Here is a 23,288-nt window from a genome sequence, read left to right as displayed (position 1 = left end):
ACGTCTGCCTAAACGAGATGACATTAAACTACATGAAGGGCTGCCGCAGTCAGATCTCATTCCCAACACTGTTCCGCTGCGCTGAATGTCGTGTTGTTGTTAATGTGCTTCTGACATGCAGCTGGGATCCAGAAATCTGAGTCCAAATTGACAATCTGGGACTTTGTCTGCATTTAAATCTGAAAATAAACTGTTAGGATTTTGATCTGAAATAAAGAAATAATTGTAGATTCGGCACTACAGTATTTCTATATAATATAATAAAAAAGAAATATATAGAATATAAAAATATTAGAAATCTAGTAAATTCTAAATGTAAAAAGTATTTAATTAAATTGAGTTTATAAAATATAATAAAATATTATGTTATATTATTGTTATATTTAATATTAGATATACAAAATGTTAAATATCACATACTAAACATTAAATTAAAATGGCTAATTTAGACTCTAATTTAGAGTAATGCTCCATTGCATTATATTATATTGTGTGTGTATATATATATATATATATATATATATTATATATATATATATATATATATATATATATATATATATACTTAGTTTATGGAAAGTAATGCATTACATTACTTTTGCGTTATGTTTGCTAACAAAAAGTAAATAAATACGATAACATTCTTATTACCCCCCCCCCCCCCCCAAAAAACAAAAAACAAAAACACAAATGCGATGTTCAACTAAAGTCATTTTTGTAACTACTTATTTGAAAAGTAACTAATTTTGTTGTGAATTTTAAAGTAGTGTTACTTGAAAAAAGTAATCTGATTATGTAACTGGTGTTACTGTTGAATTGAATTCTGTTCAATTTTGAACTTAAATTATGCTGATACTGTATATAATGTGTAATAAAACATGTATTAAAATGTAGTCTCAGACCTTTGCACTGCTCTTGTTGGTGTACTGAAGACACATGATTTCCTTTAACCCTGTCGATGTGGCAGCACTCAGCAGATGTATTGATGGTCTCATTTCTGCTATTGTTGTTGCTGCAGACAGATAACAGAACTGTTTTTCTTTTCCTCACCTCCTCAAATTTCTCATTTGATAGGAGAGCCATTGCCGCTGAGCTCTGCCAATGAAATCACCATCAGGTTCAAAACCGAGGGACCAAACACAGCTAAAGGTTTTCATTTCGTGTATCAAGGTTTGTACTTCTCAATTAATCTCTTGTAAACTAAAGGTTACTTGTGCTATTTTTGCTGTATGCCATATGTACACTGTGCACAGCATGTTTTCTGTAAGTAGTATATAACTCTGTATGTGTAAAAGATGTTACAGACTCCATACCTTTGAATGGCAGTTTATATTTGTTTTTTCTTCTTGCATTTCTGCAGCTGTTCCGAGGACCAGTGCTTCCCAGTGCAACTCCGTGCCCGAGCCTCGCTACGGGAAGCGCATTGGGAATGACTTTGGAATGGGTACGGTGGTGCTTTTCGAGTGTAACCCAGGTTACACTCTTCATGGTGCCAGTGCCATCAGGTGTGAGGCAGTGCCCAACACACTGGCCCAATGGAACGGCACTGTGCCAACATGTGTCGGTATGTACACCCCCACACGTCAGTGTGCTCAATACTGCCCCCTGCTTGCGTGGATGTCAGCTCAGGCTGAGATAGAGGCTGTTCCAAAACTCAGTTAGCTGCCAACGTAAGGAACCATTTTAGTTGCATGCCAGGCTGTTCCAAAATGACTGTGCTGTCTACTAAAGTGCCTCATTTTAGCCAGATTTTAAGGCAACATTGCATGCATTCATGGAGAAGACAGTCCCATAATTAGACAAATCATGAATTAAATATAGAAAATAGATGTTTATATTATCTATGTTAATATAACTAATCAGATGATATACTTTCATTATATTTCTTCAATTGTATTATTTATATTATGAATATTATTAATATAATACAATGTGCTTTAATGAAATTAAGTAGAATGTAATTTTACATTTGAGTGCCTTACTAAAGTATTACCTGAATTGTAAATGAATAGTGTTTATTAATTTTCATTTGAGTATTTATGGCTATATTAAATTAATCTATTGTAATCACTACATTTAAGAGATTTATCCAAATTAATCAAAGTATTATTTACATTATTAATATTAGTAGCTTTATATAATGCAATATATTTTAATGAAATAAATTAAAATGTAGTTTAGATTTAGCTAGATTACTAAATTATGACTTGAATTTTTAATTAATAGTATTTATTCATTTTTATAAAAGTAAATCAAATTAATCAAAGGTGATATACTTACATTTTTGTATTATTTTATTTATATTTTTAATCTTTTTAATACAATATATTTTTAATTAAATTAAGTAAAAGTTCATTTATTTTAAATGTTGCTATATTACTAGTATTACTTAAATGATTAATTAATAGTATTTATAATTCTTTATATTAGTGTTTATAAATTATTATTCTGTTGTATCAATATGGTGTTATAAATACATTGATAACAAAAAAAATTCTGATTTATTCAAAGATTATACACTTTATTTACACTTCTTAAATTCTATTTATTATTAATGCATTTATTGTTATCATATAATATACGTTTTATATATATTTTGTATAAATACATTAATTTGTTTTATTTTAGGTGTTACTAGATTACTATTTTTTTACTTTTTATATAGATTTATATTACATTTATATTTTTTATATTAGTATTTATGAATTTATATTGTTATAGATTAACATATTCTAATACATACATTGACATCAAAATAGAGAAATACTGTACTTTTTTACTATTTGTTTGTGCTGTGAATTTTTAGACATGGTTATTAAGTAATTCGATTGTCACGATTTTGCCTAGCAACATGTTAATGGCAATTCATTGAAATCAATTGAGTCGAATCTGTGGCGTGCTTCGCATGAGGAGCACTATTTGTATGAGTTTCTGCATTTGTAGTGCATTCTAGATAAGTCACGTACAGTATGTAATTCCATGGTGGTTTGGATGCTGGTCCTTAGAAGTCACTCACTATGTTGTGCAACAGAGCTGGAGAGATTTGAGGGGGTTTTATTAAAAATAAATGTGCTGGGAGCTAATGGATACAGGAGCGTTCACACAGTGTGGAGGCCCCCATGAAATGCAATTTCAAGTAAATGTGAATCTTGGGTAAATCTCTTGATGCAGGTTGACAGAATACTTTCCTTCTAGCTGTGTCCTCATACAATTTAATAGAAATGCTCCTATGAGAGAATCAACAGGCGCTGGAAGCAAAGCCGCCATCCTTACGCTCTCACCAACCAAACAATGTGGCATCATTTTCTCAGCGTATAGCGCAAATAGTCATGATTTTGTACTACAGAACTTAATATCTTACTGTTTTTTTTTTGTTCTCCTGGTTTTCTTTCATCATCATTTTTCACCTTCACTCTTATCCTTGATTTAGTTGGCTTGTTTTTTTAAAGCCTTACCCTAAGATTTCTCCTTCACATGTTAAAGTTCCTGATGATAAAATCACTGCATTGATCAGCCTCACATTCATAACCAATATTAAAGAAATAGTTCACCCAAAAATTAAATTTACAGATAATTTACTTACTCTTAGGTCACCCAAGCTGGCTTTTTTCTTCAGCTGAACAGTCAAGATGATTTTTAGCTGAAACCGTGGTCCTTGGTGATTCATAAAGTGCAATTCAACAGCTACCGTAACTTTTGGAGTCATAAAAGAGCATATCAGGCAACACAAAATGAATACATGTGGCTCATGACAATTGAGGTCTTATGAAGCGAAACAACCTTAACAACATTATTATGCATTGATTGCGTAAACGGACTGGTGAATCAGTTCATTTGAACCAGTTTATTGAAAAGAATCAAACTCTGTTTGCCTGAGGCTCTGGATTACAGGTAATAATGTTGCAAATACTATTCAGTTTCTTGCACAGACCAATCGTTTCACTTCATAAGACCTCAATATGGTCAGGAGCTATGAGTAATAATTTTGTCTAGCCTGTATATGCTTTTTTGACTCTAAAGTGATGGTAGCCATTGACTTGCATTTTATGAATCACCAAGGACTACGGTTTCTGCTAAAAATCATCTTTACTGTTCTACTGAAGAAAAAAAAGTCATCTTGGATGACCCTGAGGGTGGGTAAATTAACAGCAAATTTCATTTTGGGGTGAACTACCCCTTTAAAAACCAATGAAAAGTGTCCATTTTTAACTCCTAGAAATTAGCAACTGAAAATGATCAAATCCCTCCTTTCTGTGCCGTCTTGTGCGGTGGTGCTGTAAGAGGGTAAATCAAACACTGCACCTCTGACAGTAACACCTGTTATCATCGATTATTCCCACTAAAGGGAAAAGCCTCAATGAATCACCAGGAGTTTTATATTCATTTTTACATTGTGTGGGCTTTGCACACAGGGTTGCTATTGGTAACCGCTCCACGTAATTATTTTTTTATGGCATTTTCTGCACAGGTGCCTCATGTCCATGAGTCCATTACTGGATTCACCTTTGTCACTTTATGTCGTATCTCATGAAATAATTCTTAAAATAACATTGTTTTGGGGACGTTTTGATGCTCATTATTCAGCAGCTAATGTCCTGGCTTAGTGGTTAGTGCACAGTCTGACATGTTGAGCCGTGGTCCTCACGTGGGAGGCAGGGGTTCAGTCTCAGACGTGTCGGATCCCCCTCCGCCTCCATTCCAGCCTTTTATTAGGAATGATAATAGGCAGATCTATTTTGACACTCATCTGCTGTCACCTGTCAGTCACACATAAGGGTTGGCGAATTGATTTGGTGCCAGTACTGCAGAAAGATTGCTATCATTGGCTTCAGTTTAGTATAAAAAAAAAGATGTAATAATAGCAGTCTTTCTGTAGTTTTGGTAATACCGAGCATTGGTGCATGTATGAAAAGTAAGCTAACTACACTGAAGCTATATATATGGAAATATCTCTATATAACAAATAATATATGTTAATTAGTATTTAATAATTTATTTTTAGTATGTTTAATATACAAATAATAATATACCATAAAAATAATAATAATTAAAATAAAATTGTATTCATTTTATTAAAATGCAATATAGTTATATTTTAATTAATCTAAATTAGTATTTTAATACTAATTAATTCTGCAAATAAAGCATTAATCTAAATTAGTGACGACAATAGTTTTTACTGTAATATTTCAAAGTAAATCTAAAATTTAAAAAGAATAATTCAGTTACAATCTAAATAATTTGTATAATAATAATATAATTGTGTATATCTAATATTTAATCTAAAATAGTAATTTTATTGAAATATTATATTATATTACTAATAAAACAAATTAATTCTGCAGTTGTATTACTACTAATAATAAATTGTGCAATTAAAACATTATTTAAATTAAGGAGACAACATTAATTTTCCATTTAAATTTATTGTGTAGTATTTACTCATTTAAAATGTAAAAAATAAGAATTATTTTAAAATTATAATGAATATAATTATAGTTAAAAAAGTAGTTAAATTGAAATAATACATTTATTAATATATTATATTATTAATAATAAAAATACTGCAGTTAGAGCATTAATCTTAATTTGCTGTTTAGTATTTACTTATCTGAAATAAAAAATGTAATTGGAATATAATTTATTTTATTAAAATATTACATTAAATTAACGGACTAATGATACTAATTAATTCTGAAATTATATTACTAATAATAAAAATTAATTGTGCAATTGGAACATTAATCTGAAATAGGGTGAAAGCATTATATTGTACAGTATTAACTTAATACAGCTGTTTTTAGTATATAAACAAAAACAAAAAAGAGCCAGCAATATGTAGACATACAGTAAGCTTCTAGAGTGCAGTGTTAATGAAGCGGATGGAGTCTTAGCATTGCTAGCAAACCAAACGACACACTTCTACTAGCCACAATCAAGTGTTAACATTAGCTTTTACCCACATGTGTGTTACTCTATTGATGGTAGCGGCTCCTCATGTTCCATTGATTTACATGAAATTGCTCTCTGCCCCGAGCGACGTGCTCATCCTCTCTTTGAGCGCCGGCTGCTAATGATGACATTAACGTAGCTGGAAACCTTTTTGATTATAGCGGGGGCGTGAGAGCGCGTGGGACATAACCTGTGGAATATAGATGCACTCCAAATGGAAGTCAACTGAATAATTGCGTTGATTTAACTGTGTTCTTCCAGGCAACAGGAGGGAGAATAAAGAAGGAAAAGGCTAAAGCACAAACGGATGTTTGGTGTTTCTTTTTTTTTGTACGGTACAAAAGCGACGACGTGCCGCCCGGAGGTGCACCTGGCGATTGAAAACAAAGTGATTGACTCTGGCCTCCAGATCGCCTCGGTGCCTTTGACAGATAGCGTCAAATACTGCCTGTGAAGACAGAACGCCCTTGCGGTAGTTAACATCCAGAGAGGATTCGCACTTATTGATAGCTACACAAAAGGTGCTGAGCACAATGTCTGGCGAAGCCTCAACAAGCAAATAAAAATTGCTTTACTGAGCCCTCCAAAGCTTGCCAGAAGATTCATTTCTCATCCTTTCGATTTATTCCAGTTAGAGTGTTTCCCCCCCCGCTTTTGTTCTTAGCTGAGGCTTGTGTGCTTTGAATGTTTTGAAAGCATTAATGAAAATGGAAAACTGAATTCATTCGAAATGACGTGTTTCTGGTCAATTAGAAAGCACATGCTGTAATTGTGAACATACAGCAGCGGTAATTTAACATATACGTTACGAGTCCTTGGGATCTTTGTCACTGACTGATGATGAAAAGGTTATGCTTTGCAAGTTCTCAAGAAGGCATAAATGTATCTAGTGCAATAAATCACTTTTTCTTAATCAGTATTTTCTCATGTTTTCCAGAAAACATAAAGCATCTTTAAACCAAGATAAATAAGTAGTTTTCAGTGAATGCATCCTAAATGAAATGTATTTTTCTTACCCATTTCCAGATTTTATTGTTGTTATAAGCATAAATTTGACAATATGTGCTTATGCTTAAAACAGGATAAAACAGTTTGCCAGTGTGAAAAAAAAACCAAGATGAGAAAATACTGATTACAAAAATGTTTTGCACTTTTTTAGTCACTTACTGTATACATATTTGTACAGATCTTGACGATTATTGTTAAAGAGTTGTTCACCCCAAATGTAACATTGTCATTCCAAACCTATATGACTTTCTTTATTCCGTTGAACAGAAAAGAGTTTTTGAAGGTTATGCTGGACACTATTTTCCATGTAATGCATAATCAGGCAAAATGACATAAAAGTATCTTAAAAGTAGTCCATATGACTCTTGTACTATATTTCAAGTCTTATTATGCCGTTTTATGCTCAATATTGGTGTCCACGCAATGGAAGCATTCATCACAGTTGGTGAGAAAAGTACTGATGTCTGATTTGTGAATGAATCATTCTTTTGAGTTTGATTCTTTCCATTGATTCTTTGAGCCAGTTCACAAGAGCAGACAGAATGATTCATTTACAAATTGATCCGATCCAGGTCTTGAATTCAACTTACTTGCTCAACAGTCATGTAGCGGTATTGCGTGACTTGGAATATACTGTAGTACATGATTCATATAGACTACTTTAACTATGCTTTAATGATGCTTTTTTGTTATCTTTAATAACTTCCAAAAAGATCAACAGTGATATTCCTTTTGTGCTCAGCAGAAGAAAGTCATATGGGTTCAAAAAATATATAAAAATAAAATGACGTTATTTCTGAGTGAACCATATATACCTTGCAATGTCGGCTAATAGCCAGTTTTGTTTATCCGCTCAAGTGTCCAGTTTTACATAGATTGAATTAGTGTCTGTCAGCTGCCTGTGACCAAAAATATCATTATGCTTGCACTTAAGCTCGACAACTCTTCAGAAGATAAGAGTTTCTCACTGCTCAAAGGATTCCCTTCAGTGGGCTGAAATATGAGAGGAAACTTCAAATAGAAGGAGTGCAAGGTTGAATAATTGAAAATGATGAATGCATAATGCTTTTTAAGCAGAGCAGGATGGAGCCTATGTAAAAGATGAAGGTCTCGAGGATTGCAGCCGCGGCCACACCGTACAGGACACTGCATCTGGAAAAAGTCATTCGAATTCCCGGGACGTAATGCATGAAAAATAAGGAGCATTTTTTAATGCATAACTAGTCTTGTGCTAGATTAAAGCAGATGCTGCGACATGTATTAACATTAATGTGTGGCACTTCAGTTCTGCACCTGGTAATGACATCCCACTGGAGTTGGGTAAGGATGGACCGACCCAGTTGATTGTTGGCTGGTTGCTTCAGCAAGAGCATCATTAAAAGTAGTCCGTTCTCACATAGTGCTTTTTCATTACAGCTCCGTTTAGAATGGAAAATATTATGGCTGTAAGGTAATCAATAACGTTCTCTTATGTAGTCGTACAACAAAAAGAATACATTCTTTTGGTTGTTGTTGTTGTTGTTGTTCACATATCCCATCAATGTCAGCACAGGCCTATTTTCATGTTTCATAATATTTTACCAAAACTTGCTCTGCCTCAACAACTCTCCTTTTCAGCCTCAAAACTGCAAAAAGGATTGCGAGTAGTGTTTCAAGTTGATTTTATTTGGCCTTCTAAGGTGCTTTTTTAAGTGTCATGTAGCTAATATATAAGTTGCTTTCTTTAATGTATGTACATATTTAAGTATTCTATTTTTAATATGCATGTTTTATTGTTTTAATTTAGAATTTTTTTATTATAAAATGTCTGAATTTAACCTTACTGTGGTTAAAAGTTAAGTTTTTTTCATTGATAGGATCAAATCATATACGAATCACACACAAGATCAAATGAAAATCCATTGCTAGAATCCAATATTTATTAAATTTAATTTGTGCTCTCTGAAAGTATACTTTGCAAACAGAAAAATGTGAGCGTTAAAAACCTTAAAAAAATAAAATAAAAACCTTTAAAGGTTTTTAGTTTGCTCTTTTATAGCATTTTGATTTGTTACTCACTATTATTATTTTTTGGTTTGTTTGTTTTTAATTTTAGATTATTTCGGAAGGCTTTGCTTGATTTATTTCTCTACTATGTTTTGTGATGATAAAACAGTCAAATGGATTGTGAATAGTGTTTCATGTTGAATTCATGTCAAATTTATATCTATTAAGGTGCCCTTAAAAACTTAATTTTAATTTAAAACTATATATATATATAAATGATAGGTAAAAATTGATAGCCTGAATGCACTGTAAGTCGCTTGGGATAAAAGCGTCTGCTAAATGCATAAATTAATTTAATTTAAATATATATATATATATATATATATATATATATATATATATATATATATATAATATATATATATATATATATAGTAATTACATAATAATGGAATTCTTTGTCAAAAAAAATCATAGTTATTTACTTATTTTTGTAATTTATTTATTTTTCCATATCATTTGGCTCAGAAAGAGCTTATTTACTTGATTTTGTTTGTTGTGTCTCTCTGCCATGTTTAGTCTGTCTTTTTTTCCCTTTTTTTTCTAAATCTGTCTTTCAGTTCCATGCGGAGGAGTTCTGACCATGCGCCGTGGGACCATTCTGTCTCCGGGTTACCCCGATCCCTATGACAACCATCTGAACTGCGTCTGGAAGGTCTTTGTTCCGGAGGGAACCGGAATCCAGGTGAGAGAAAACTCTTTGTTTTTCCTTTTTTTGTGTGTGTGTTTGTGTGTGTGTGTCTTCTGGAAACAAATAGTGGATTATGATTAGTAGAAGTGTGTTTGATTGCTTAAAGCTCGTCAGAGGATTAACATATTCTCAAGGGAATCCCATTATTATTAGTTTGCTTTATTATTGAACTTTACGTATTACTGAAAATATTAGATTTTTGCCCTTATTTACAACTTTTGAAGTTTAAGCAGATAATACTGCATTTTATAGTTATGCAATATGTTATACAGGTAAAAAAGGTATTAATGTATTAATGGTCAACCAGTGTGGGTTTTCAATGGCTGATATCTGCTGCAGTGTACAGAAGTGGTTCTCATCTGGTTTTGCTTTACATTGGACATCAAACACAGTGCCAGGATTGTTTATCGTTATCCTGCTTAGGCCGAACAATATGCAAAATTATTAACATGATATAAACTGAATGGGAAAACTGTGTAAATACAAAATCGACAGCATAAATGTGATTCATCATCCAAACACATGGAACAAGCACTGGACCAAATGTTGATTTAGCATTAGTCATATCACCAAGTGACAGATTTTACCATTTGACTGAAAACACAGCCTTTGACGTCAATGACAAAAGAGATGAGATGTGTTTTCTACTCGTTTTTTAAAGGTTTATAAGCCTGTTTATTTAATTATTACATCATGATTATATAACTATTTTTATTTTATTATATGCATTTAACAATGTCTTTTTCTCCCATATATGTTCCTATCAGACCAGAAGTGGCTCATTTTTATTTAGATTTTTATAATAAATATTTACACCTTAATTGCAGGTCTATTCATCATGTAATCATTCAGCTGAGCAGACTGAATGATTCACTCACTCACTCACTCACTCACTCACAAATTAATCAAATATAGGTCTTGAATTCAACCTACTAACTCACCAATCTGGTCACAATGGTTATTGTCACAATATTTACTCATTATGTTAAAATTAACATTTAAATTTGACAGACTTCACCCAGAACTTGAGTATACTCAAAACTACATAATATATATATATATATATATATATAATATATATATATATATATCTATATATATATAGATATATATATATATATTAAGTAATAAGTAATTTATATATTTTGTAATATTTTTGTGTTTTTTTTTTCTTTTTTTCTGTAGATTACAGTTGTGACTTTTTCCACCGAACACAACTGGGACTCTCTAGACTTTTACGATGGCGTCGACAGCAATGCTCCACGACTAGGAAGCTATTCGGGTGAGATGGAAACCATGTGTTTTCTCCCTAAATTTGATATTGTTTTCCAAATAACCCAAGCAAACCATGTTGACTTTAATATATTCTGCAAATACAACTGTTGTGCACTCAACCCTGGTGTCATTTTTTTTTTGTTTTTTTTGCGAACTCTAGTCAGGCTAAGAAACTCAATGTATCGCATCTGCGAAATAAGACTATTTCCTTACTTTCATCTAGAGATTTGTTTTGTCATCCAAAGCACATCAATATTTGAGCTGTCGTGGGATATCATGGATCAACAGCTTTATAAGCAGCAGGAGTGAACTCCAAGTGTCAGAGTTTCCCTGGTAGGAGTAGGAGTAGGAGACAGAATGATATCAGTGTAGTGCTGAAACTCAAACGGCAGAGCCCTCAGAAGTCAAAGACAGATTTTAATCATTTGGTGCGGTACCCTTTTAACCTTCATTTTATTTTAAGTTTAGTTTTATTTTTTAATATTAACTTTTTGCTATCTGTTGTTATTTATGTATTTATTTTCCTTTTTACATTTTCTTATTTTTTTTCATATCTTTCTTTTTCGCAGAGCCCTCGGAAGTGCCACGATCTATTTATTTATTTATTTATTTTTCTTTTGTTAACTTTTGGTTTAGACTTATTATAGGCTTTTTTTCTTTGCATTTTATTTTATTATTTGTTTTATTTTTCTTATCTGATTGTGGTTATGTGTTTTTGGTTATTTTACTTTTTACATTATTTTTCTCAATTTTTTCTAATATTTTCATCTTTTTTTTTCACAGAGCCCTCAGAAGTGAAAGAGAGATTTGAATTATTTGCCATCATATCCTCTCAATGGTTTTATTTCATTTTTGTATGCATGTGTGGTTTTTTTTCTGTTAGTTAACATATATTTTGGTTCAGAAAAAGGCTGTTTTCTTTTTAAAGTGTTTGTTTGGGGTTGTTTGTGCCATGTTTACTTTTTACTATCTGTCTATCGAAAAGGCCTTTTTTTCTTCATGGTATAGAGTTTCACAGACTTTTTGTTTTCTCTTTAAAGTAGAAGACAGAATGATATCAGTGTAGCACCAGTGACTCAGATCGAAAGAGCCCTCAGAAGTGAAAGACAGATTTAAATTATTTGCCAGCGTATCCCCTCAACCAGGCACAAGCGTCGTGTCAGCTGCACAAAGCAAAATAAATATGCGGTGACCTTATAGCGGATGCCATCCCTCTCAGACAAAGCATTAAGTATTGTTGACAGTTTGACGTTTAATCTGCTCGGAGGACAAATGAAAGATTAAAGGAAGTTATGGGATGAAGATGCCTTGTGCATAAAGAAGGTGAAATGGCCGCAGACAAAATATGCTTGGATGCTCTTCGAGAGGGAAATATGGGACCACCTCAGTCTAAATTCCTCAGTCTGTAATGCCTTGCTCTATTCATCACAACCTCTTTAGCACTGAACGTCAGCAACCGCTCGACAAATAGCCCATCATCCAGACTTCAGAGTGGCTACAGAGCATTGTTCTGCTTGATGGAGGTCACCGCAGGTTCACAAAACTGCAATAGGTCTGATCAGTCTTGTTGTGTGCCCAGCTGTAATTTCGCAATGATTAGGTGGACGGCGGCGAGGTGTGACCCAACTTTAGTGGCGACGCCACTTCATCTGTCGACCCGGCGACTCGATAAAGCCACTGACATTTGTGACAGAGCTGAATGACATGCGTAGAAGCCTTGTGAAGGAATGTCACAATCCCAGCAGGATTGACTGCAGGCAGGGAGCTGTAGGCAACAATGCGCTGTTATGCCTGTCATGCAAACGATAATTATTTTCTGATGCTAATTCCTCTAGGGACCACGATTCCACCCCTGCTGAACACCACATCCAACAACCTGTTCCTCACCTTTCAGACTGACATGAGCATTTCTGGAGCTGGTTTTCACCTGGAATATACAGGTATGATGACTGTTCACCTCTGCAGTGAGAACGCAAAGCACGGTTTCCTATGGAAGCTATATATAAAAATGAAAAAAAGATAAATGTGACTTTATTTAACAATTATAATAGTTTTATTTCAATCCTAAGTTTATATCTCACAATTCAGATTTTTTTCCCCCTCGCAATTCAGATTTTTTTCTGAGAACAAATTACAAATTGTGAGGAAAAAATAAATAAATCAGAATTGTGAGACATAAGTGCAGAATTACGAGATATAAACTTTTAATTTTGAGAAAAAAATCAGAAGAAAAGTCAAATATAATGTGAGAGATAAACTAATACTTGCAAGAAAAAAATCTGAATTGCGAGAGATAAGTTTTCATTTTATTTTAAGTTTATATCACACAATTCTGAGTTTATATTAGCAATTCTGGAATTTTATTTTTCTCAGAATTATGAGAAAAAAGTCTGAATTATAGTCTGAGATATAAACTTACAATTGTGAGATAAAAAGTTGCAATTACCTTTTTATATTAATTTTAATTTTTCAGAAAAAAAAACATTCATAGTTCTCACAATTCTGTGTAAAATAAAATTATTATAATTATCACAATGTCTTTTTTTATTCTAAGTACAGTTGTATTATTACAATAGTATATTTCTCTCATAATGTTTTATAATTAGATCTAATATGAAGACAAGTTATTTTTTATTATTAATATCACTGAGGTGGTGTCTGGATATTTCAGCAGCAGCATTGGACATATTCTTATTAGATGTAATGTTTACCATTATATCGCTGTTCAAATTGCAATCACAATATATACCAAAATAATTACAATATATATTTCTGACAGGCCTAAACTGTTAATAAGTCATTTAAAGTGCCCTTATTATGGATTTTTGAAAATTACCTTTCATGTAGTGTGTAACACAGCTCTAAGGCCCCGTTTACACTAGTGCGTTTTTGTTTTAAAATGCATAACTTCTGCCTATTGTTTACAGTAATCCGGTGTTTTTGAGGTTGACAATGGAGACCTTTAAAAATGCTGCAGACCCCATTTTAGTTTTAAAACTCTGGGGTAGCGTTTTAGTGTAAACGGACCAAAACTGAGACTTTTGAAAACGATGGCGTGGCTGCCCACATTCCCTCATGCTCATTGCTGTACCCATAGATATGTATGGGTAGATTCCCCATTCAACCACTCCAAGCATGTAGACGTATCCGCCATCTAAATAATAGGGTATCTACCTACACATATCTACAGTATGGTCGTACCTGCATGAATGGTCACATGACATGCATTTTCGGTTGTAAAACAAAAACACACTAGTGTAAATGGGGTAAAAGTAAATGAAAACATCCTACAAAGTTTTAAATCTGAAAGTGCATTGTGTATAAAGTTATTGTCTCTCAAAAGAAAGAGTCGACTCTGATCATTGATTGATTTTTTTTTAAAGAGTATCAAGAGATTTTTTGTTTTTGTGTAAACGAGAAATTTTGGTATTTTGCGCGCACTTTTTTTTGTTTTTGTGTAGGTCTGAATAAAAATGCGAATTCATTCTTTGCCACTAGGTGCCGCTTTTGGAGAGGTAAAAATAGTGGTTTCCCCGGTATGCTGTACACAAAGCAGCACTGCGCTCACAAACACTGCTTTATCAGGCATTACAGGCATGATGTAATTAAAATGAGACCAATCGACCAATCACCGCAGATTAGCATCATGCAAAGGAGGGGTTTGAAAAAATAAATCATTGAGCAAATCATTTGGGAGTTATTGAGCAAGTAAGGTTATTTTTAAAGTTATTTTTAATATTATGAGACAATGAAAGTGTTTTTTGACCTTGCATGCATGTCAACATGTTGTTGGGGACTCCCAAAACCAAAATATGAAACTTTCATAACCCATAATAGGGGCTCTTTAATAAAAACAATTAAAATAAAACACTTGTAAAAGTAGTCTTTATTTTATACACATATAAACATAAACATTATGTATTTTATTTGTTTCCTGCATGTCATTTGACCATTAAACAACAAATAAGAACTTTAAACGTGTTTTTAAATATTAACTTAAAATCTGAGAGAGTACTTCAAGAAAATATTTTATCAAAGTGGTTCGGCTGACAAAGAAAGTTTGGGAGCCCTGCCACAGGCATCCACAATTGAATTGAATTTAACCGCTACATGAATCACGCAACATTTGTTATGACTCATTTCTCTCGCGGGGCTCCTTTGCATCTCGCAGTGTAAACGCAAATCAATTTCCATTTGTGTTGGGGAACAGTCACATTCTGACAAATGAAGAGAGTTTCCTGTGTCCTAAGCAATAGGTTTGGACTCCTGCCCAGAACCTCAAACCCCCAGCAACGGTGTGAAAGTGGGCGACCGCTACTTCGTGGGTGATGTTGTCTCATTCCACTGTGAACAAGGATACACTCTAAAGGTGGGCGATTTCATATGATAATATGGCAGTGATAGCTTAGCGCTCTCAGTTTCAAATGCTCAGAGACATTTGCACTTGTTCTAAAAAGCTTTTTGGCTGCTCATTTTGGCATTTCGCCATTCTTGCTTGTGTAATTGGCAGTGCGTTAAACAGGTGACTTGTTTTCAGAAGAGTGACATTCAATCAAATGGCATTTGTTCAATTACGAGCACTTGTATGTCCCAGAGGGTGATTTTCAGTTGAACTTTTTGTTTTTCTTTTTGAAGGGTGCATTAAAATGTCTTTTTTTCTGACTTTTGTTTGTATTTGCTACTTTCCAAATGCTTTTTGTGTGTAGATGTTTTTACTCTTGTACCACACCCAGACTTTTGATCTTAAAATATCAAAATCTAAAATAGAATAAAGCATCATAAAATATGACTTGAGATATTTTTTTTAATTATGATAATCTAAACAATTCAGCATTTCAATATTTTTTGTTTTTGCTTTTGTTTGTTTATGTGAAAATGATTACGACTCTCTGTTAGTTCTCTCCCTTGTTTTTCCCTAATTTTTCTCCAAGTTATTTATTATTATGTATGTGATGTGACATTTTTCTGTCATTTCTATTCTGTAATTTTGTAAAATTATGCAAGAAGTGTGGAAACATTATTTGTGTGTTTTAGGGTGAATGTGAGTATTTAGTTGAGTGTATGTAGAATGCATGAAATGGTAGCTATGAAATTAGCCATAGCATATTCAAAATCTATTTTTCGTTCCTGCTTTTTGTAAAATTATGCAAAAAAGTGTGAAAAAGTATTATTTAGTTTAGTGTATTTGTAATGCATGAAACAATAGCTATGAAATTAGCCTTAGTATGTTCAAATGTCAGCTGTTATTTTGTAATATGATCCAAAAACTGTGAAAAACATGTAGTTGTGTATATTTAGAATGCATGAAATGTGTATCAATTTGTATAGCTGTAATTTTCAAAATTAGCAATTTGCAAAAGTGTATATATACCATATATTAGCACATCCAAAATGTAATTTTTCTAGCTGTTGTTTTGTAAAATTATTCAAAAATATATTCAAATATTTTTTAGTTGTGTGTGCATTTAGAATGCATGAAACAGCTGTTAAATCTTAAGTCTTATCATGTACACAGTGTAATTAATGTTTTGAATAATAATGCAAAGTGTATGAAAATATTTCATTGTGTATATTAAGAATGCATAAAATGCATGCTATATGACATGCAGCGTGTTTAAAATGTCACTTCCACCGCATGTGTTCATTATATTTCAGGCAAGAAAGCAAAAAGGATGCATGTATACTGACGGTAGTAGACAAACTAGTGAAAGTTTGTTTAAAAAAAACAGAAAGAAGAAAAGTACAAAGGTGTCCATAGCTGAAGAAGCACCTTTAAGTTCAGTGTTTGATTTTCTGTTCCTCTGTGCATTTTATTCGATTCATTCACAGTGCCAAGGCTTTGTTATTTTTGCCCTCACGTCGTACGTGGAAGAGAACGTTGAGTGATACATTTCCTATGAGTGATTCATCTTCCTTCGGAATTGGTGAGAGCTTCTTGGAAAAGTCAATATCTTTCTTCATTTCCACTCGTTGCAGGGAAGTGCATATATAACCTGCATGCCGGGGCCTGTCAGAAGATGGAACTATCCAGCGCCGCTCTGTCTAGGTATGTTTTATTTGCAGTCATTTCTCCCCGTTTGGCCTTTTCAATGAGAGCATTACCACAGCTTTACTTCTCCGTAATCGCAATTCTTCAAATTAGTGTCTCGCAACCACCTTATGTTCCTGTTAGTTGAGGAGTTTGTGCCGTTTCGTCTTATTTGATTTCAATGTAGCAGCTGTTTCATCACCGAGCCGTGGTCTGTTAGAGCTCTATTTAATCAAATGGACTATGAAAAAGCTTTCTTCAGGCTAGATCTTTGAGGTCCTATTCAGTCGAATCTTCTTTTTTCATTTTCCCTTTTGTTGAAATCTATTAGCCTTAAACCCTTCTTCCATGTCTCATGATTTCTCGCGGCTATAACACCATCGCTCATGAGTTACTGGCCATCTAGCTAATGCTGTTCATCCAGAGCGACTTACAGTCTGCTAATAGCAGTGACAGATGCTGCAGGATCTCAGATTAAGCGGCCCGCACGACAATGCAAAACAACAGCGCAAGTTTACTTCTAATAGATGTTCTCTGACTAGATATGGCTGTGTAAATGTCACCCATATTTCACCAGTATCCAAAAAAATAAAAAATATCAATTGCATATCAACAGAAATTTCTACAGTATAGCTGCACATTCTGACATTCATTATTTATATCATCTAATGTTTTTGCATATATTTTGAGTGTATTATAACATGCATGAACAACACATTTATTTATTCATTTCAAAATTTCATTCCATTTTCATTTCATTTTCATTTGATTAATTTCAAAATTAAAATTTCATTAAATTTTAATTCTACTTCCCTAAATTTAGGAATTAAATTAAGATTTAAAAGATAACGCTCAGTTGAATTTACAATCTTGAATCATTTCATTTAATTTGATTTCCATGTAGCAGCTGTTTCATAACAACCACGGAATATGAAAATTTTACTAATGGAAGTTCAGATGAACATTCGCAAACTTGGAGGTCTTCTTACATATTGACTTTAAATAGATCATGCACTTGAAAGAAATAAGCAAGCTGTCTTGTATTGCCATCTATATCTTTTGTTTCATGCATATGCAAATTTCATTAACGTGTTTTAGTTTAAGAGAATCAAAGCATCTTTATGAAAGGTGTGTAAAAGTGTACTTGCTCTAGTACCAAGGGGAAACCCGCAATATATCGGAGAACAAAAATAGCGAAGCAGTTCTCAGATTCCATGTTTATTATTTTACAGCAATAATCTAAGACTAATTTGATCTCAAACTGATTAACAGTAGCAGAAGTTGTAACTCCACCACATGCTTGATGTCAATAAGTTTCTCCAACAGTGCATCGTAATATGATAGTTAAGCATTGTGCGTTTTTTTAATTCAAATTTCATTCCAATTAAGGTCTACTTCCTTAAATTCCGAAATTGAATTTAAGTTAAGCTCAGATGAAATTATTTTTGAATTCATGCTATTTCTTCTGATTTGATTTCGTTGTAGCCACTTTTTCATACCAACCAAAGAATATTGAAACATCACATGAACAATTTTTATCATTTAATGTTAATGCAGATATGTAGTGGTTATGATTTGTAAGTATGATATGTTTTCATACTGAACCAAACATTAAAGTTATTTAGTTTATGTATTGCTTTTATACAAATTTCATTCCATTTCAATTCTTCTTCCTTAAATTCAGGAATTGAATTTGGATAGAAAAGTAAAGCTGAATCTAATTTAGAATGTAGCACAAGCCACGGCCGTGGCTGAAGAGTGACACTTGAAGTTTAATTGATCTGAGCTCCTGCAGTGTAAACAGAAGATTCAATGTTCTCTATTGACATTTCAACTGCTGTTCTAAACTACCGTAAATGGACACAGCGAGTCCAAGAGGCCATTCATTACACGTTTGCCAATAAGAAGAATGCAAACACAACTAAGAGCACAGGGGGATATACACATGCTCTGAAGTAAAATCAAGGGGATATACGTCAGTCTTACATGCTTCAATATTGGCCTTTCGATCCCAGCGAGTTCTGGTGGTGTTAATTTAAAAAGTCATTATGAGAAAACATAACCCATGTATCATTTTCTCCCAACCTCAAAATGAATGCAGCACATTTATTCCATTAGCATTTGAAAGCATTCCTTATTGCACATCATTGCATTGTTGTTTATATGTACCAAGAACACAGGGCTTTCTTATATGTGCAGATGAGTTCATTTTGCATATCACTAGATTCCGCAATGGAGTTTGGACTTGATGAATATCTGTTTGATCATCTCTTATTGTTCCCGGTGTGAGGTACAGTATTCTGTGCATGCTGTCTTCACTGACTCTGTGCATGGCTGCTCTTGTCTTTTAAGCCGAATGCGGGGGATTCCTGTCGGACCTGAATGGAGTCATCCTAAGTCCCGGCTTTCCTGGAAATTACCCCAGTGGACTTGACTGCAACTGGACAGTTAAACTTCCTGTTGGATTTGGTCTGTATCCTGTAACCTTTGAGTTACATTTTTCTTCTTTTCCCCAAATAAGATTTAATTTGTATCTCTAGACAGAATGAGATTAATTGTAAAATCTCCCGTCTTCTCCCAAAGAAACCTCATGTGTTTCCACTAGAGTTCATGAAAATCCAGATATCTAATTAAGAACTGAAATATTTCTCAGTAAATTCTACCAAGACCAAAGGATCTAAACTAAACCAACCATTAAAAAAAATATATAACTTAAAATAAATGTCAAATTAAATAAAATATAGGAATTGTTGGTTGCTATGCACATTTCTAATTTTCATTTAGTTTAAGTTGAAGTACTAAAATAAAAACTAAAACTGAAATAAAAAAGTAAATAGACATTTTAAAAAAATATATTAAAAATGTCAAAATTGAACAAAAATACTAAAACTTTCAAATGAAAAATAAAAATCTAAAAAATAAAATAAATTTTAAAATATTTAAAAAAATAATTAATACAACTATAATAGTATATTAATGTCATTAAAATAACATTGTTTTTATCCACATTCATTTTAGACCTCAGTACTCTTACAGTATGTGAGCTATTGTTTTATTTCTATTCATATTTCTACTTTGGATCTTTTATCAACCAAAGGGAAAACATCTGAGACAAAATTGGTAGTCAATGAAAAGTAAATAAAAGCTTCATTAAGTTATCTGAATTATGAAACCGCAACTTTCATTTTTGCAAGATGCAAGACTTGTTTTTGGCGGTAAAATCTAAAAACTATGGATTAGCAATGATTTATGACTGGAATATTGTGTTTCTTGAAGCTGCAAGTCATGGACTGTTGTGTTTGAACTTTCAAAGTTTACCTTCAGGTATCTCATTGTACAAATGTACTTTATCTCTCCTCCTATTGTTTACGATCCAGGGATTCACCTGCAATTCCTCAACTTCTCCACGGAAGCTGTGCATGACTACCTTGAAGTCCGTAGCGGGACGCTGGACTCGGGCTCAGTGATCGATAGGTTCAGCGGGCCCGTTGTTCCAGAATCTTTCTTCAGCACGACCCATGAGACCAGCTTCTTCTTTCACAGCGACTACTCACAGAACAAACCCGGTTTCCACATCACTTGGATTTTTCTATACTGAGGGTATTATTGTGTCTTTTGTGTTTACAGGATTAGACCTGCCCCCGGCCATTACTTCCCCTGTCGATACGGACACACACCATTGGATCCTTTCTCACAATAACAGGATAGGGAATATAACCAATTGTTCTCTTTGAGTTCAGTCAAAGTCAGTGGATCTCGATAACATCCACAGTCAGGCTAGAGCAGCTCCAAATGCAAAACTACATCTTTCCAAAGTGTGCTAGTTGGTGGGCTGCCTGAATGACTGATTGGTCTTAACCGAAAGCCCTGTATAATTAGGCTGGTTTTGGGAATGTGTACAGCTGTTGCTCTGGTGCTTTAAAGAGGATACATTTAAAGACCCAGCTTTTCTGAGAGGATTTAACCCTCCAAACAGCTAAAGCTCAGTATGCTAATTAAAAACCAGCAATACAATACCAGAATTAAAAATGATACACTACTGGTCTACACTTTGGAATAATTAAGATTTTTAAAAATGTTTTTCAAAGAAATGTTAATAAAATATTATTAAATAATATTACAGTTTAAAAATAACTATTTTCTATTTAAATATATTTTCAAATGGAATTTATTCCTTTGATGCAAAGCTGGATTTTTTGTATCATTGTTCCAGTCTTCAGTGTCACATGATGCTGATTTGCTCCACATTTATTATCAATTATTATTGGTGTTCAAAAGTCAAAAATGGTTATTATTATTATGAATGTTGAAAATTTTCCTGTTTAATATTTTTGGGAAAACCATGATGCATTCTTATATAAATAGAAAGTTTAGTGCTTATTTAAAGTATTTCGCTTTTTCATTTTTTTTTAACTAGATATAATGGGTTCATTTGGATGCTTTGATTTTGAGTTTTCTTTGACTTAATTGACAGTAATTTATTATTACTTATAAACTATTATAAGATGTATAAATATATTGAATAGGCATTTATTTCTGTGTTTTCAATTTAGATTTAGTACTTTAATGTTCTTTTGTCATTATTTACCCCAAACTTTGTAATCGTAATTTATCACAAAATTCGTCACAGGAATTCATTCAAATTTTAAATATATTACAAGCAAACAAACAATAAATAAATTGTAATAATATTAACAATATTACTGTTTTGCTGCATTTTTGATGGTAGTGCATTACTATAAATTAGTTAACATCGGTGAATTTTATTTAAGACGCACCATTTTGCTGTGATTTTTCGTATTAAAGTCATCTGTGTCATATGAGAAGTTTGTCGTAGTACAGCAAATGTGGTTTGTTCTTTGAGGTTATTAATGATGTTATCTATAGGGTACCATAACTATAAACCCCCCTAAGTGTTACATTGTAGTATATAACTTCCCATTTGTGCCACAGACATGAATTTGTGCACCTTGTTGATGAGGAGAGGTTAGCTTTTGCTAAATGATTGTCCAGTTTTTACCTGGCAGTCACCTAGAAAACCCTAACAGCACATGGCAATGCCCCAAGAACCGCTCAGAAGCAACTGTATTGTGTTTTCAAATCTATTTTTATATTCCACCCCTTGTGCCTTTCTGGTTTACACAGCAGGAATCTGTCAGTGTTTTGACTTTATGATTCCTGAACAGTGAGATGTTCCTCGTCCCTTGAGAATGACTTTGGGTTTTTGAAGTAAAAAATAGAAGCTCTCATCCTCAGTGAAACCGCTTCCTTTGACACAGCACAGAAAGGATCTTGCGTTTCAATATTAGTCACAAAATATTTATTGCTTCTGTTGTTGTTTTTGTGTGTGTGGTCAGACTGCTAAGTTTAGACATTAGACATTTTTGGATGAATCGTTCTGATTTTTTATATTCTTTAAATAACTTAGGCTAAGTTATTTTGATGATTCCCTCATATAATACACATTTATTGTCTACACATTTGCCACATCATGGACAATAAGTTTAGTAAACTGTTTTAGAATTTAATTTCTGAAGCAGCTTTAAGCTATGGGAGAACCTTTTGAAGTTACTGGATAACCAAACATACATTTTCTGTAAAATAGGTAGTATGGGTACATTTTGTTGCTTTTTTATCAGTGTAATTTGTAATTTCAGTGTAGTATACTATTTAGTATTTATGTTTTAGTTTGTTTTAGTAACTGTTGTGTGCTTTTGTAATTTTTACATTTTCTGTCCGACGAAAACAAGACTGTAACAGAATTAACACTCATTTTGAATGACAAAAACTATGACAAAAATCCATTGACATTTTCATCAGTGAATAAAAACGGGACTAAAATGTTAGGAGAATGTATTGGAATTTTCATTAGTTTTTAATGACGGGAATTATGTGTTAGGGAGGGTGGATTTGGGAGTGGATAAAGTGTTTGGGAGGGACGATTTGGGAATAGATCCAGTCTTTTAGTCCAACTAGATTAAAACTAAATCAATTCAGTTGACTAAAACTAAATTATTATTTGAGGTAAATATTGTTTTTGTGTATTCTTTTATTTTGTAATTTCTTTGACTGGATTGAGAGTGTTACTTTAGTGTTATTTATATAATATTATAGGATGTATAAAAATATTTAATTAGAATTTATTTCTGTCTTTTCAGTTTTATTATTTTAGTTTTAGTAATTTGATATGCTCATTTTTATTCATTTTTTATTTTTTATTTTTTTTATTTCTCTATAGCTTTCATTTATTTTTATTTCAGTTATCCATAACATCACTGATGGACACTG

At 32.8% G+C, this 23,288-nt stretch overlaps 1 protein-coding gene across 1 annotated transcript in view; it reads left to right on the top strand.

Annotated features, from left to right (window-relative positions):
* The window catches only part of LOC109105484 (CUB and sushi domain-containing protein 3-like), a 242,628-nt gene that overhangs the window by 141,756 nt on the left and 77,584 nt on the right, over window positions 1–23,288 (top strand). Inside the window, 9 exon segments of the mRNA XM_042741717.1 lie at window positions 1,075–1,170; window positions 1,361–1,564; window positions 9,567–9,691; window positions 10,883–10,979; window positions 12,808–12,912; window positions 15,223–15,341; window positions 16,949–17,018; window positions 19,353–19,469; window positions 20,378–20,583. Coding sequence (XP_042597651.1) covers window positions 1,075–1,170; window positions 1,361–1,564; window positions 9,567–9,691; window positions 10,883–10,979; window positions 12,808–12,912; window positions 15,223–15,341; window positions 16,949–17,018; window positions 19,353–19,469; window positions 20,378–20,583 — 1,139 coding nt within the window.

The sequence above is a fragment of the Cyprinus carpio genome, chromosome B16, assembly GCF_018340385.1.
Source record: "Cyprinus carpio isolate SPL01 chromosome B16, ASM1834038v1, whole genome shotgun sequence".
NCBI classification, from domain to species: Eukaryota; Metazoa; Chordata; class Actinopteri; order Cypriniformes; family Cyprinidae; genus Cyprinus; species Cyprinus carpio.
The sequence above is the reverse complement of the archived record's forward strand: the minus strand, read 5'-3'. Positions and strand labels throughout refer to the sequence as shown.